Raw genomic sequence first — 13,892 nt, forward strand, 5'->3', positions numbered from 1 at the left:
CGTCAGGAAATACTAATTAACAAGTGTATACATATAGAAATTAACAAGGCAAGGTATGGATCCCCCAAGTTTCAGAGTTACATGCCGATGTAAATAGTGTGGATATGGACAAGCTTAGAGGACGGAAGGCAGGAATTAGTAAACCTAAAAAGGGTTATAAAGTGAAGTCAGAACAAACAAACACCAAGAGCCATAAGAATTTGCCACATCGTCTCCTAACTGCATATCTTCCCCCCCTCTTCCCTCCCTCCCTACCACCTCCCCCCTTTAATACCTCTCCTCCTCCTCCTCGCCCTGCCTATCCCACACTACATTCCTCTTTTCCTCTCTGGATCTCTTCCTCCAGCCTGCTAGCTAGCTCACAGAGGCACGTTGAGAGATCCTCCTGCCATAGCATCCATGATGAGCATGATGGTAATTTGCTTCTTCTTGGCCATGGTCTTGGGAAATAGCCTCCTTTATTTTTCTTTGCACAATCTGTGTGCATGTATGTTGCGAGTAGAATCTACCTGCACAGCGATGATTTAGCTAGAAAGGGAGATACAGGGCTGAAGATCCCTCTGATCTTTGGAGATCACCACAAATTAAAAAGGATGAGAAAAATAATCGATGGATCGCATCGTTTGTTTCCTTTTGATGATAAAGCTAGATAGGAGGACAGATGCCATGGCAGTTCTTGATTTGTTCGATATGTTTCCAGCTTTCCACGCTAATTGTTTATCTTGGTTTTGCCGTTTGCCTTCTTCTCAGGCCGATTTGAGCTGCGGAGCTTCCGGTGTGACCGCGAATGATCATCAGCTGGCCGCTCCGGCTCCGGAGGACTCGGCGGTGGCGGGGAGCGAGAAGATGGGGAGGGGCCGGATCGAGATCAAGCGCATCGAGAACACCACCAACCGGCAGGTCACCTTCTGCAAGCGCCGCAACGGCCTCCTGAAGAAGGCGTACGAGCTCTCGGTGCTCTGCGACGCCGAGGTGGCCCTCATCGTCTTCTCCAGCCGCGGCCGCCTCTACGAGTACTCCAACAACAGGTACGACCACGACCAACTGTCATCTCCTCCTCAGCTCTCTCAGGTTACAAGTTACATACACAAGTATGGACGGATGTATGCATACATGGCATATATTTATAGCACCAAGAAAGGCATGCATATGCATAGCATAGCACGCACATACCTCAGATCCTACTACTACTGCCGTGTTTGTGTCTTCTTTTATTATTTCTCTTCTCAGTTTCTTGTCCAAATTGGAGCAAGTTTGCTCCTAGCTTACTTGGGGCAAAGAGTTGGGAAGGTCAAATGGGAGCTGCATCTTTTGTTACTCCCTTCCGTTATTAACTGTCTTGTTTATTCTGGTGTTGCTGAGGGTGAGGGGGAAAGAAATTGCAGCAGTTTCTTTCTTTTGTGACTGAGGCAAGCATATGCAGCTTGCTGTGGTGGTTCTTTGCTGCTTTCCTTTGTGCTCCTGTGAGGTGAGCTAGATGTGTAGATAGATCTAGGACAGTGCTTGCTCTGCGTGGTATGTGTGTGTGTGTGTACATGCCCTGAGCCTTTCTCTTTCTTGTGACTGTGCGAGTGAGGGAGAACATGGTGGTCCTGCCCTTTCCTTGCTCCATTTATCATGTTTCCTTTCTCCACTCACAGCTGCCTCTGCCTCTGTGTGTTTGTGGGGAGGGGAAGGGAGGGCTGCTTTGGTGGTAGTAGCAGTAGATCTCTCACACCTCATGATCACAAAGATCACAGGGCATCCATCCATCCATCCTTGGGCTCCCTGCTTCTTCCTCTTTCCCTTTGGTACCTTTGCTTATGTGTGGAGAGAAGCAGATCTAGGTATGAGGTTTTTCTTTTGCCTTTTTATGTGCTTACTGGTTATTAGTACATGTATGATGTTATATCATGTACTCCGTATGTGTCACTGTTAGTGTATGTGTGTTTGATGAGTTAATAAGGTAGCAGAGAGAGATGAAGGAACTGATAAAATATTTCTTAATTAATTAATCTCTTTCCAGATCCCAACTAATGAGTTGCTAGGGTTAGGGCTTCGTACCATGTGGCTCTTTCTCTCCCTCTCATGAGAGCACTTGATTCCTGACACCATCACTGTACTTTCCAAGAGGAAATAGTAACAGTGAGGAGCGAATAAAGAAATACTAGCAGCGAAGAAGAAAATTTGCAGGAAAGTAGAAGGGGTAGATGTGTGAGTTTTGATATTACTCCGAAAGGAGGCTACACAAGAAAGAATACTCTAGAATTCTAGATAGCTTTCCTTATGTATGGCTCAAAATAGAAAATGTAATATCTTGCAATTTGCTAATGTCCACACATGCATCTTAAAAAAATGGACCAAATTGAAGCATCTTTTGCTGTTGTTACTTACGTGCTAAAATCTTATGATTATGAGCATACAATTTTTTTACAGAAAATGTTTCTTATAATGCGGAAAACAAAACATGTAAATATCTATTTCAATAAGCCCAATACAAGAAACATGTCCAATGCTAATGCATGCATTCTTATTAGTATTGAGCGGAAATGCAACCAAATTAACCTTATTACTTGCCTTTGTAGTACTACACAACAAGAGATAAAGCATGTAAGAAATGACGAATTAATTAGTTTACTACCAACTCAAAAAAATAGTTTAGTACAAATTCATGTTTACCTTATGTGGAAGAAAATGGAAAATAGCAAGTATGGTATGCGCGTCGTAGATAATGTGCAGATATATATATATATATATATATATATATATATATATATATATATATATATATATATATATATAATCTGAAAATAAATAGTCATGTTTAAAAATCCAAAAATGAATTTAGCATTGCCATGGAATATTAATATATATGTAAGAAAAATATAACAACTATGTACACCTAATTATCCTCGGAATAGTAGTACTATTGTGTTGCTCAATACAACATGGTGAGATCCTCCTATCATTGCGTGACACGTGACCATGCAGGCACTGTCACAGTGGCTGAGAAATAAACACACAGCAACAAAGTCTGGCCATTTTTGGTACAAGAAAAAAACGCTTGATTTGTTCTCTTGGGGGCCAGCCAATGGCATAGGCAACAGTAGCACGTACGTCTGCTGCGCTGGGCCTGCGGTGTGTGTATTGGGAGTGAGGAAAGCTGGTGACCTGGTCAGAATGGTTAAGGACCTGGGAGGAGTGGGTAAAAGCTTGCGTTGTGTTGCTGCCCCTGTTTGCCCGTTGGGTAAAACGAGCGAACCTGTTGTGTTCCTGCTCAATCAATCATGTGAAATCCTGTGCCCAAGCACACCTGTCACTGTGAGGAACATATGAACTGTATTTTGACCAGGCCTGACTGTCCCTTTTGAATGCGATGTGAAATCTATTTGGCTTAATGATCTTGACTTGGGAAGTAGGGTTAAGTTAACAGTACGCTTGGTATGGCTGTCAATCTTGCTGTATGCAGAAACTGGCTTTTTCGTTGTTGATTTGCATAAAAAAGAGTTCAGAAATGTGGTGATAAGACATGAGCTAGCAGTCAAATCTCCAGTGCCATTAGCCAAAAGATCTCTGAAAATATCTTATGGCAACTTTATGGAACTGCGCCTATCTAGTCTGTTTTAAAGCTACCAAAATGGTTTTCCCTCGTTTTTCTATTTCTGCTGGTTTACTAAAACTAGAATTGTGCTTTCGTGTTAACTACTAGCCATGTGGTGGAATTGTAAGCTGGTTCTTTACATATGGTAGGCATTTGCTTGTAACGCAAGGACCATATGATATGGAAAACATTCTTATTAATTAGTCAAGCAAAGTGCTGAGAAGCTGACTGAAGTAGGGCCGTTATTTTCTGAATATTTCACCATAACTTAATTAACTATTTTGGTTTTTATTACCATAAATTTTTGGGTCATGTCATTTCGAGAAAATGGGCAGGGCGAATATGTTCAAGAAGCTTAATTAGTTATGCACATTTCATTTTCTCCTCAAATTTCCGAAAGTTTAGCGACTATACGTGTACGCATCAGATTTACTGTTTTGGTCCTGATTTCTTCTCTATGTAGAAGCACTAATAAAATGTGTACAAAAAATTAGTACGTGACCTTTTCCTTCTGTAAGTCAAAACAATTTGTATTAATTGACATACACGTGATACACGAAAGTTAAATACCTCTAGAGGTTGGGGGAGTATCCTCCTCCTAAAAAAAAGTGAGGAAGAGAAAACATGGTTTTCATATTTGATTGGGAAGCATTAAAGAGTGTCGCCAAATTAAGTCATTCGTACTGAAATGTGTCATAAAACCAGAAATAAACTATTTTCTATGCGTGCCAAATTGTTACATCCTAGGATTGCTCTTAATAAAGTAGAGCTTCTTGTTTGATGTATGTTTAGGATTATATGTAAGTACAGAATTTTTGTTACCATTATACCTTTTTTTTTCTTTCTGGTCCGAAGCGGGAAGGAGAGGGCTAACGTTTCTTTAGTTAACTCTCTTCAAGGGGACCTTCGGGAACAATTCACATGAATATAATTTGAGTTACATATAATTAAGAATCAAATTGTGACATTTACAATGTTCAAATTAATTATATTCATAGACAGGAAAGAAGAACTTGTAAATGTCTAATTACTCACTGATGATTTCAATATAATTAACAGATAGCTAAATATATAGGTTTACCATGCTGGGACATCATGTCACACATCATACAATAGGATGTGGATATGCCCAACCCACCCATCTAAAACATACGGAGTACTTTCTTAAATGTGCTGTACCGGAAAGCATGCATACAATGTATAGATGCATGACAGAACACACATCACCTCTGAAGCTTAACTTAGTATGGGCGATGACAGGCAAAATCTCATTGGAAAGGGAAACTACTATTACAGCTAGACAGGGGTAGCTCTTACAGCATGGATAGTTCATAGGACGGAGAGACTTGTGATAGTACAAGCTTCGGACCAATGTGCCACAGTATGATCTGTAGAGCAGAATAAAATTCTACTGTAGCACATCCTGCGTATTGTTGTTGTGCCCTGTTCATTTCGAACAATCTTGGGAAATTTGTTTGACTAGATAGCTAGTACTTCAGGAAGAGGTTTTTCGTTCATATTATTATTCAGGCCAACTTTTAGTCTTTACACCCATGACATTCATTAGTTGTAAATTGCATACATTATCAGCAGAATTGTTCTTTTCGCCGCCTCATGTTACTTGTTTTGGTGATGGTTGTATAACTGTAGATTATTAGTATGGCAGTACTGATATAAGGAAACATGTGATGTTATATGTTGCCTTGCATACATGTGATTATACTTCTGCTTAGAGTGTAGATATATGTGTACTAATTAGAGATCGAACGGTTACTTGCAGTGTGAAAGCCACCATTGAGAGGTACAAAAAGGCCAACAGTGACACATCCAACTCTGGCACGGTTGCAGAAGTCAATGCCCAGGTAACATCATGTCATTCTTTCACTCTACAGCAATTGCTTGAATTGACACCCAAGATGTGATCTGTCAAATCAACATCACAAGTGTGTGGTCTTTTCAATGCATGTACTCACATTCCATGTTACTGTTCATCAAAGGCAAACATGATTTTGTGTGAGCAAAATCTTGTGACAAGATATCCTGGGCAGACTAGCTAGAGAGTTATGGGCATTGCACAACAGCGGTTATTGCAGTGAAGCAGCCTGAACTCCCAGAGCGTCCTCTGTTTGGTCCAACGGATCATTCATCGTATTGTCCATTGGATTGCCATAATTTGATGCCAGAAATGCACATGCAATGGATAGGTATTAAACAAAACGAAGATAATTTGTTAAATAATAACAGAAAAAAGACATTCTGAAGTGCATGAAGCTCTATCAGTCTCTGTTTGCAGTTCTTAACTAGGATCAATTAATAACAAGGTTTCCTGAATCCACGCATGAAATATTGATAAACATAACTTTAGTTAAATGAAGAAGTAACCGAACTATCATCTGATTTCATGCATTTAGGTAGGACTGCTGATTAGCGCTCATTCCCTCTTTAGCTTAATTAGTCTACAATGGCGACTCTCTGCATATATAGGTGCTGACTGAAGGGACTAATTAGTTCTTGATTTGAAGAACTTGCCAATTTAATTTTAGACATGAAAATTCTGAGAATACACATTTCACATGATTATCTTTTGGCCGGGTAAGGTATATGTCAGCATAAAAATTTAAAATAGGAAATATGAAATGTGCAAATGAAGGATAGCTAGCCCCTGCATGCAACTGACCATTTTAATTCCAGTAACGATGCAAATTTGTTTTCAACTAGCTTCTTTATTTGCATATGGATATATCCTAGTTATTTCTATTAATAAAATAGCTGGTTACTGACGAATGCTCTCCCCTCATATTGCAAACTTGCAGTACTACCAGCAGGAGTCCTCCAAGCTGCGCCAGCAGATCAGTAGCTTGCAAAACTCAAACAGGTGAACATCTGCCAAATCGTATGTTGTGTATATACGTGACTTTGCCGAGAAGTTAAATATGTGTGTTCCCAGTCTAACTTTTCTCAAATATCCAGTAGGTCACTGGTGAGGGATTCTGTCAGCACCATGACCCTGAGGGATCTTAAGCAGCTAGAAGGGAGGCTGGAGAAAGGCATAGCCAAGATAAGAGCTAGAAAGGTATGATGTAGCTACAGTGTATGAATCTATGTTGAATGTGTTTAACTTCATCATCATACTTTATCAAAAACTTTAAAGGAATGATATTTATTTACGAATCTATTTATTACTACTTTAGATATTGGACTACGTACTGCTCATATATTTCTTCCTTGGATTAGTTGCTCATCTGACGAACAATGCCTTCATGCAGAATGAGCTGATGTATGCTGAAGTTGAGTATATGCAGAAGAGGGTAAATACAACATATGCATTCCTCTACTGACAGTATTTCTCTTTATGTTTTCAACAACAAATTACATCCAGCAACATTTTCTGTAATTGTAGGAAATGGAGCTACATAACGATAACATTTACCTGAGGAGCAAGGTAAATCAGAAATAGCTAGCTTGTTCATCTACATGTAATATTTCTGAGGTGTGAATCTGTGATTTGATGCAGGTGTCTGAGAATGAGAGGGGTCAGCAGCCGATGAACATGATGGCGTCGGGATCGACGAGCAGCGAATACGATCACATGGTCCCGCCGTATGATTCCAGAAACTTCCTGCAGGCGAACATCCTGCAGCAGCAGCAGCAGCAGCAGCAGCATTACTCCCAACAGCTGCAGCCAACTGCCCTTCAGCTCGGGTAATTAAGCAGGGCTTCCCATTATTTCTCTATATGCACCCTTTTCCGTACTCAATTACCCATAGTGTTAATTCGCACTTACCCCGCAAAAAAAAATTCACACTTGCTGTGTTTTCTTCCTTTGCAGCCAGCAGTACTTCAACTAGTTTTGCTCCACACGCTGCATGCAGTTCACACACGCTAGGTAAACATCGATACCAAAGCACTCCATTATTCATTTATTCTTCTCTTGCACATGGGGTTATATAAATGCATCTATATATTTTGGTTACATGCTGAAAAGTTGTTAATTAATACGTAATTACTTAACAGTAATCTGCGGATCCGTGTTTCTACCTCTTGCAGATAATACTGTCGCCGTGCTGTGTGCCTGCAATGTCGTTGCTCGTTCTACGGTGGTAAAACAGTAGTAACCGGAATTTGTGGATCAGGTGCATGTGGTACTTGTAATGTACCGTATATCTGTATTTGCTCATGAGCAACTAGGTGCTGCTAGTCGATCTCCACACAAAATGGTAGACTTCGGCGTGTACCATTGTGTTGCCTATCTTCCCCATGTATTAATTAATTACCAGCAATTTGATTTGTGTACCAAAATTGAATGGACCAAGGAGTGACGAAGGGCTAACTAAAAATCCGTGCACACGTAGAAGTGCTTTTGATGTCGCACGCGTACTAGTAGCTTAGTGTAGCCCCTTAATTATCCTATAAAATTGAGAACTCCTTTTATCTCCTCCTTTTATTTCAAGGGCAAAAATCAAATGCATCAAATTTCAAAGGAACTCCGAATAAAATGTTTATCCACATATTTGAAAAGTCATTTTATTCTCACTCATTAGAATTAAATATGCATGGAAATATTTCAAAATATTTCTAGAGAAAGATAATCCTTTTGATTTCAAATAAATTCTTCCCAACCAAGAATTACATTTAATGAATATTTATATGCTGATCCAACTCCATGAACATGGTTTGGAAATCTTTTAAATAAGTACTAAAAACTTTTAAATCCTCATGAAACTTAAATTAAAGTCAAACCAATTCAAATAATAACATTTATTTATTTGATTTATTGAAATTCTAAAATTTTATTTTTCCGTGATTATTTGACTTACTCTGACGGTCATCTACTTGAGGGAAATTGATGCTTGCTACAAACATCCACACTTGGGGGCATACCATCCTAGATAAGAGGAAACTAGCCTTTTTATGACGTCGTTGTCGGGGAGTCTTTGAATACTACCATAGGTCCTACACTCCTTTATTTCACTTCCTTGTTATCTCCCTTGCTTAGTTACTTTTCATTATGATGATACCGTAAACTGTCAGTATCCTCGGTAGGGTGCAGAGCGTGACCGGGTTCGGTCCCTTGTGGTCGAGATAATAGTAGTAATACCCTACTCCCGCTTTATTTTGATTAATAGTGGAAATGCCTCATGTGTGGGGTTACGAGTATGAGGTAGTGATTGCTACCGAGGTAATGTCTATCTAAAGATGGATCCCAAACTACCCCTAGCCTCGCCTTATAAAGTGGGGAGAGATCTAGGGATTACAGTATGAGCTACCCTATCTGGGAAGGTCCATGAGCGCACGCCATCTGGTTACAAAGTACCGAGAGATTTCAATGTGTCTATTTACGAGCCTAGCCCCTCGGGTTATATATCATACCATGGGGTCCTGGGGTACAAGGATCTTAGTTGGGTACGTATGAGGAGGTACATTCCTCTACGAATCCAGCTTCTTGTATTATACGACAACTCTTTTGGAATTCCTATTATCCATGACGGGCTGCCTAGGTTGGAACCCACAAGGGGTCCTCAGCCAACCCACTAGACCGGGATTCGACATGATAAGAGGCTCCTAGCCTGGACACCATCAGTAGTCCCGACCCTGAACTAGTCTTCAAGCTGGCTACACCTTGGCTCAATGAAAATGCTCCTCGATTAGTGTCTTCTTGTAGCAGAGCTACACCTGAGGTAGGATAGACCACATTGGTCTTGAAACTGTTGAAGGATCATGGAAGAGCTACATGCCGGAAATGTTTCCCATGCAACGAGTCACTTTGGCAGGACGAATTTTTCCACGCTCCACCATGAAGGGTATTCGGTCTAGTTTTGACAAGCCAGACCAGTCTTATCCATGGCCCCATCTGGCCACATGGCATCCTTGACCTGACGGTCAATCTGATGTGTGGGCTTGGGTCGGGGCACCAAGGTCACATCCCATTGAGAGGGGTCATGCGCCTCGATCCCCGCATGGTGATTAATGACAACCCCTCATTTTTAGCGTAATTTATGCTTAAATGTGGGAATGGGAAGGGATTTGTTGTCGTGTGGTGGTACTAGCCCGCCGCTGCTTCACATTTCCCCCACGCTATAAAAGGGGAAACGCGACATGGGGTGGGAAGCTTTACGCCCTCAACCCCCTGCCATCATCTTCTTCCTTGCGCTCCAGCTTCTAGTGCTCAAGCGCACCACCGTTCTCTGCCACCAAACATCGTTCTTTGTGCACCAAAGCCAGCACTAGACCCATGGCCAGAGAGGAGAAGTTGTGGAAGGGAGCAAGGTGGTGAATTTCTCAGCAGTGAAATCGGTGGCGCCGATTCATTTCAATCGGTGACTCTGAGATAGCAGAGCCACAGAAGGTGCACATAGGTGAGATCAAGTTAGTCTGCTTCGAGAGAACCGATGAACTGTGTCCAAGTAGAACTTGTGTTTCGGTCTGCCCGATAGGCTTGGATCGATGGGATTGAGTTCATCGCAGAAGAAAGATTTTGTCGACTAAGCTCACTTGCAAATGAAATTTCACAAAGATTTTCAAGGAATTTTCATAAAGATTTGCGATGAATTAAGCTTTTAGATACAGAGATAAAGATAACAGAAAACTGAAGGAGATCTAGATAGAGTAAAATAAAATACAACACTCTAGCAAAAGAAATGCAAAGAAAATGCAACTAAGAAAGGAAAACACTAGAGAACTTCATCTAGAGAGGGTCAGTGACAAAGTCACCTACGTTAGAGTATATTGAATTAGGAGTCAAGAGTGGTCACTTGATCATAGGTCATACTCAACGTTAAGCTTGAAATGGGGTTGCCATTTTTCATTTAATCATCTTGATGTATTCTCATCTTGTTGTGTTGCTTTAACTCATGTCTTGGAGCAAAGCTTTTCTAAGATGGAATGACATACCTTGGGTTGTGGTGTTGATTTTTATCATGTAGTTGAACTTATGTTGGATGCTCAAAGTTGATGTAATCCATCAATAGTTGGGGCCATCCTTTGGAATTTGAAGCTCATCTTCATACATGGGTTAGTCTTGCAAGGAATAGCACTTGTGTATCCAAATTGACAATCGTGAAATTTATCATATTAAAATTGTCAAAGGATATGTTGAATTTGTTCATGCTTCCTTGATTTCAACAACCAAAGCATAGATACTTGGTGATGTAGAAATTTCTCAAGATATGAGTGACTTGCAATCTCATAGATTTAGGCTCATCCAAGTACCTAGAAGGGTTAGATAACATACAAGGGTGCAAATATATCCAAGATAAAATTGATCATCATCATAATAGAAATATCAAGGATTAGTCACAAAGGCTCATGCCTTGCATGTATCCAAACGGAATCCCTATTCCAAGATTGAGGCATCAATGATGTTCAATTCACCTCTGAATCGACAAAATATCTTTTCACCAAGCGATTTAGTGAAGATATCCGCCAATTGTGGTGCGAACATGCTTAAGATTGATATCTCCTTTAGCAACATGATCCCGAATGAAATAGTGTCAAACTTCAATATGCTTAGTTCGTGAATGTTGCATGGGATTGTGAGCAATCTTAATAGCACTCTCATTGTCACAAAGCAATGGAACATGTTTCACATGTATCCCATAATCTTTAAGAATTTGGGTCATCCAAAGTAACTGAGCACAACATGATCCGGTGGCAATTTATTCCACTTTGGCGGTGGATAATGATACCGTGTTTTGTTTCTTGGAGGACCAAGAGACAAGGGATCTACCAAGAAATTGACATGTAACCGAAGTGGATTTTCTATCAACCCTGTCACCGGCATATAGTCCGAGTTGGAATAGCCAACAAGATCAAAAGATGACCTCTTAGGGTACCAAATGCCAAAATTTGGTGTATGAATCAAATATCCCACTATCCTTTTCACGACCTTAAGATGACATTCTTTAGGAGCATCTTGATATCATGCACACATGCACACACTTAGCATAATATCGGGACGGGAGGCACAAAGATATAATAATGAACCAATCATAGATCGGTAAGCCTTTTGGTCAATCTGGGTTGCCATCCTTTGTCAACTCAAGATGTCCACTAGTAGGCATGGGTGTTTTTGTACCTTTGCTTTCTTGCATGTTGAACTTCTTAAAAAGATCCTTGGTATACTTTGTTTTTTGAGACAAAGGTACCTTCCTTTGTTTGCCTGATTTGCAAACCAAGGAAAATTTTGAGTTCACTCATCATAGACATCTCGAACTTCTCCGACATTAGCCTTCCAAACTTTTCACTACAATGAGGGTTAGTAGAACCAAATATGATATCGTCCACATAAATTTGGCACACAAATAATTCTCCATTAACCATTTTAGTAAAAAGAGTAGAATCAATTTTCGCAATTTCAAAGCCTTTTTCAATAAGAAACTTAGTCAATCATTTATACCAAGCTCTAGGAGCTTGTTTAAGACCATAAAGAGCTTTGTGAAGTTTGTAAAAATGATTAGGTTTCTTACGGTTGACAAAACCGGGAGGTTGTTTAACATAAACTTCCTCTTCAATTTCTACATTTAGAAAAGCACCTTTAATGTCCATTTGGTATAAGGTGATATCATCGTGATTGTCATAAGCAAGTAAAATGTGAATGGACTCAAGTCTAGCAACGGGGGCATAAGTCTAACAATAGTCCATGCATCCGACTTGAGTGTAGCCTTGTGCAACGAGACGGGCCTTACTGTGTACAACTTTTCCATCCTCATATTGCTTGTTCTGAAACACCCACTTGGTTCCAATGATGTTTTGAACATCGTTGGGCCTCTCAACGAATGTCCATACTTGATTCCTCTCAAAGTCGTTGTGTAGCTCTTCGTGCATATCATTTATCCAATCCGGATCCTCAAGGGCTTCTTCTACTTCATAGGTACAATACTAGAAATGAATGAGTAATGTTCACAAAAGTTAGCCAAACGAGTTTTAGAGAGAGTGATTCTCCCGGTTTTGATGTCATCAAAGATTTGTTCAACAGGATGACCCCTTGAGACTCTTGCTCTAACTCAAGAGAGATTTTGCTTGTGTTGTGGTGGAACATCCTCATCATCATCTTCTTCTTCTTCCTCTTCTTCTTCATTGTTGGTGGCGTTGTCGTTTGCTTGTGGAGGAGGAGAAGGAGGTCGATGTTGCTCATCTTGTTGTACTTCCTCATTTCCTTCGTCTTAACGTGTTCCAATTATGGATGCCTCCATGTCAACTTGTGGTTCACCTTGATGTGAAGTTGAGGCTTCCACTTGAATAGACGAAGTACTTTCCTTCACCTCCGTTGGGTGAATTTTGCCAATGGACAAATCTTGAATTGCTTCTGAGGGATCTTTATCTCCTACATCAGTTGGCAATTGCTCTACTTGTGAGCCGTTAGATTCATCAAACTTCACATCTACCATCTCTTTAACCTTTCAGGTGAAATTGTTGTAGACACGGTAAGTGTGAGAGTTTGAGCCGTAACCGAGTAGAAAACCTTCATGAGATTTAGGAGCAAATTTTGAACGATGATGCTTATCAAGAATGTAGCACTTTAGCCAAATACTCAAAAGTATCCAACTGGGGGTTTGTTACCGGTGAGTAGCTTGTATGCCGTTTTGCCGAGAAGCTTGTGAAGATATATTCGATTCGTAGCATGACAAGCTATCTCAACCGATTCCGCCAAAAAGTGTCTTGGTGTCTTGTATTCATCAAGCATCGTTCTTGCCATCCCAATAAGTGTCCGGTTCTTCCTCTCAACAATTCCATTTTGTTGAGGTGTGTATGTAGCCGAGAACTCATGTGAAATCCCTTCTTCGTCAAGAAAGCTATCCACAATGGAGTTCTTGAATTTCGTTCCATTATCACTTTGAACCTTCTTGATCTTCACTTCAAATTGATTTTGGGCCTTCTCAGCGAAGTTCTAGAAGATCTTTTGGACCTGTAATTTGTCATCAAGAAAGAACACCCATGTAAATCTTGAAAAATCATCAACAATGACCAAACCGAAAGAGTTACCACCAAGGCTCTTATAAGCATTGGGACCGAAGAGATCTAGTGGAGTAACTTAAGTGGTCCTCTCGTGGTCATGATGTTCTTCACGGGATGACTTTTGATAATGTATAGGGGATCAGTTGTAGCCTCTTTCGATTTAAGAGTATCGAACCCAACGAGGAGCTAAAGGTAGAACAAATATTCCCTCAAGTTCTATTGACCACCGATACAACTCTATGCACGCTTAACGTTCGCTTTACCTAGAACAAGTATGAAACTAGAAGTACTTTGTAGGTGTTGTTGTATAGGTTTGCAAGATAATAAAGAGCACGTAAATAAAAAGTAGGGGCTGTTT

The 13,892-nt window shown here is 40.3% G+C and overlaps 1 protein-coding gene across 4 annotated transcripts; it reads left to right on the forward strand.

Moving 5' to 3' along the window:
- Positions 1–202: 202 nt before the first annotated feature.
- Positions 203–7,944, forward strand: LOC100136965 (MADS-box transcription factor 3). 4 transcript variants are annotated; one of them, XM_044491954.1, is made up of 10 exons: positions 203–414; positions 751–1,028; positions 5,361–5,442; positions 6,394–6,455; positions 6,551–6,653; positions 6,847–6,888; positions 6,981–7,022; positions 7,095–7,282; positions 7,410–7,466; positions 7,628–7,944. In XM_044491954.1, the coding sequence occupies exons 1-9, from the start codon at positions 400–402 to the stop codon at positions 7,426–7,428; spliced, it is 831 nt and encodes a 276-aa protein (XP_044347889.1). In that variant the 5' UTR covers positions 203–399; the 3' UTR covers positions 7,429–7,466; positions 7,628–7,944. The 4 variants fall into 4 exon arrangements, with proteins under 4 accessions (XP_044347889.1, XP_044347892.1, XP_044347891.1 ...); XM_044491955.1 differs by having other exon boundaries at positions 261–414; positions 6,554–6,653; XM_044491957.1 differs by lacking the exons at positions 7,410–7,466; positions 7,628–7,944 and having other exon boundaries at positions 6,554–6,653; positions 7,095–7,286.
- Positions 7,945–13,892: the final 5,948 nt, after the last annotated feature.

Source organism: Triticum aestivum, chromosome 3B, assembly GCF_018294505.1.
Source record: "Triticum aestivum cultivar Chinese Spring chromosome 3B, IWGSC CS RefSeq v2.1, whole genome shotgun sequence".
Lineage (NCBI taxonomy): Eukaryota > Viridiplantae > Streptophyta > Magnoliopsida > Poales > Poaceae > Triticum > Triticum aestivum.

Bases quoted from the DNA above. Each gene is read 5' to 3' on its own strand.
- LOC100136965 (XM_044491954.1), top strand. The intron at 5,443-6,393 runs GTAACATCATGT...GCAAACTTGCAG, and splicing joins TTGCAGAAGTCAATGCCCAG to TACTACCAGCAGGAGTCCTC. The intron at 6,456-6,550 runs GTGAACATCTGC...TCAAATATCCAG, and splicing joins AGCTTGCAAAACTCAAACAG to TAGGTCACTGGTGAGGGATT.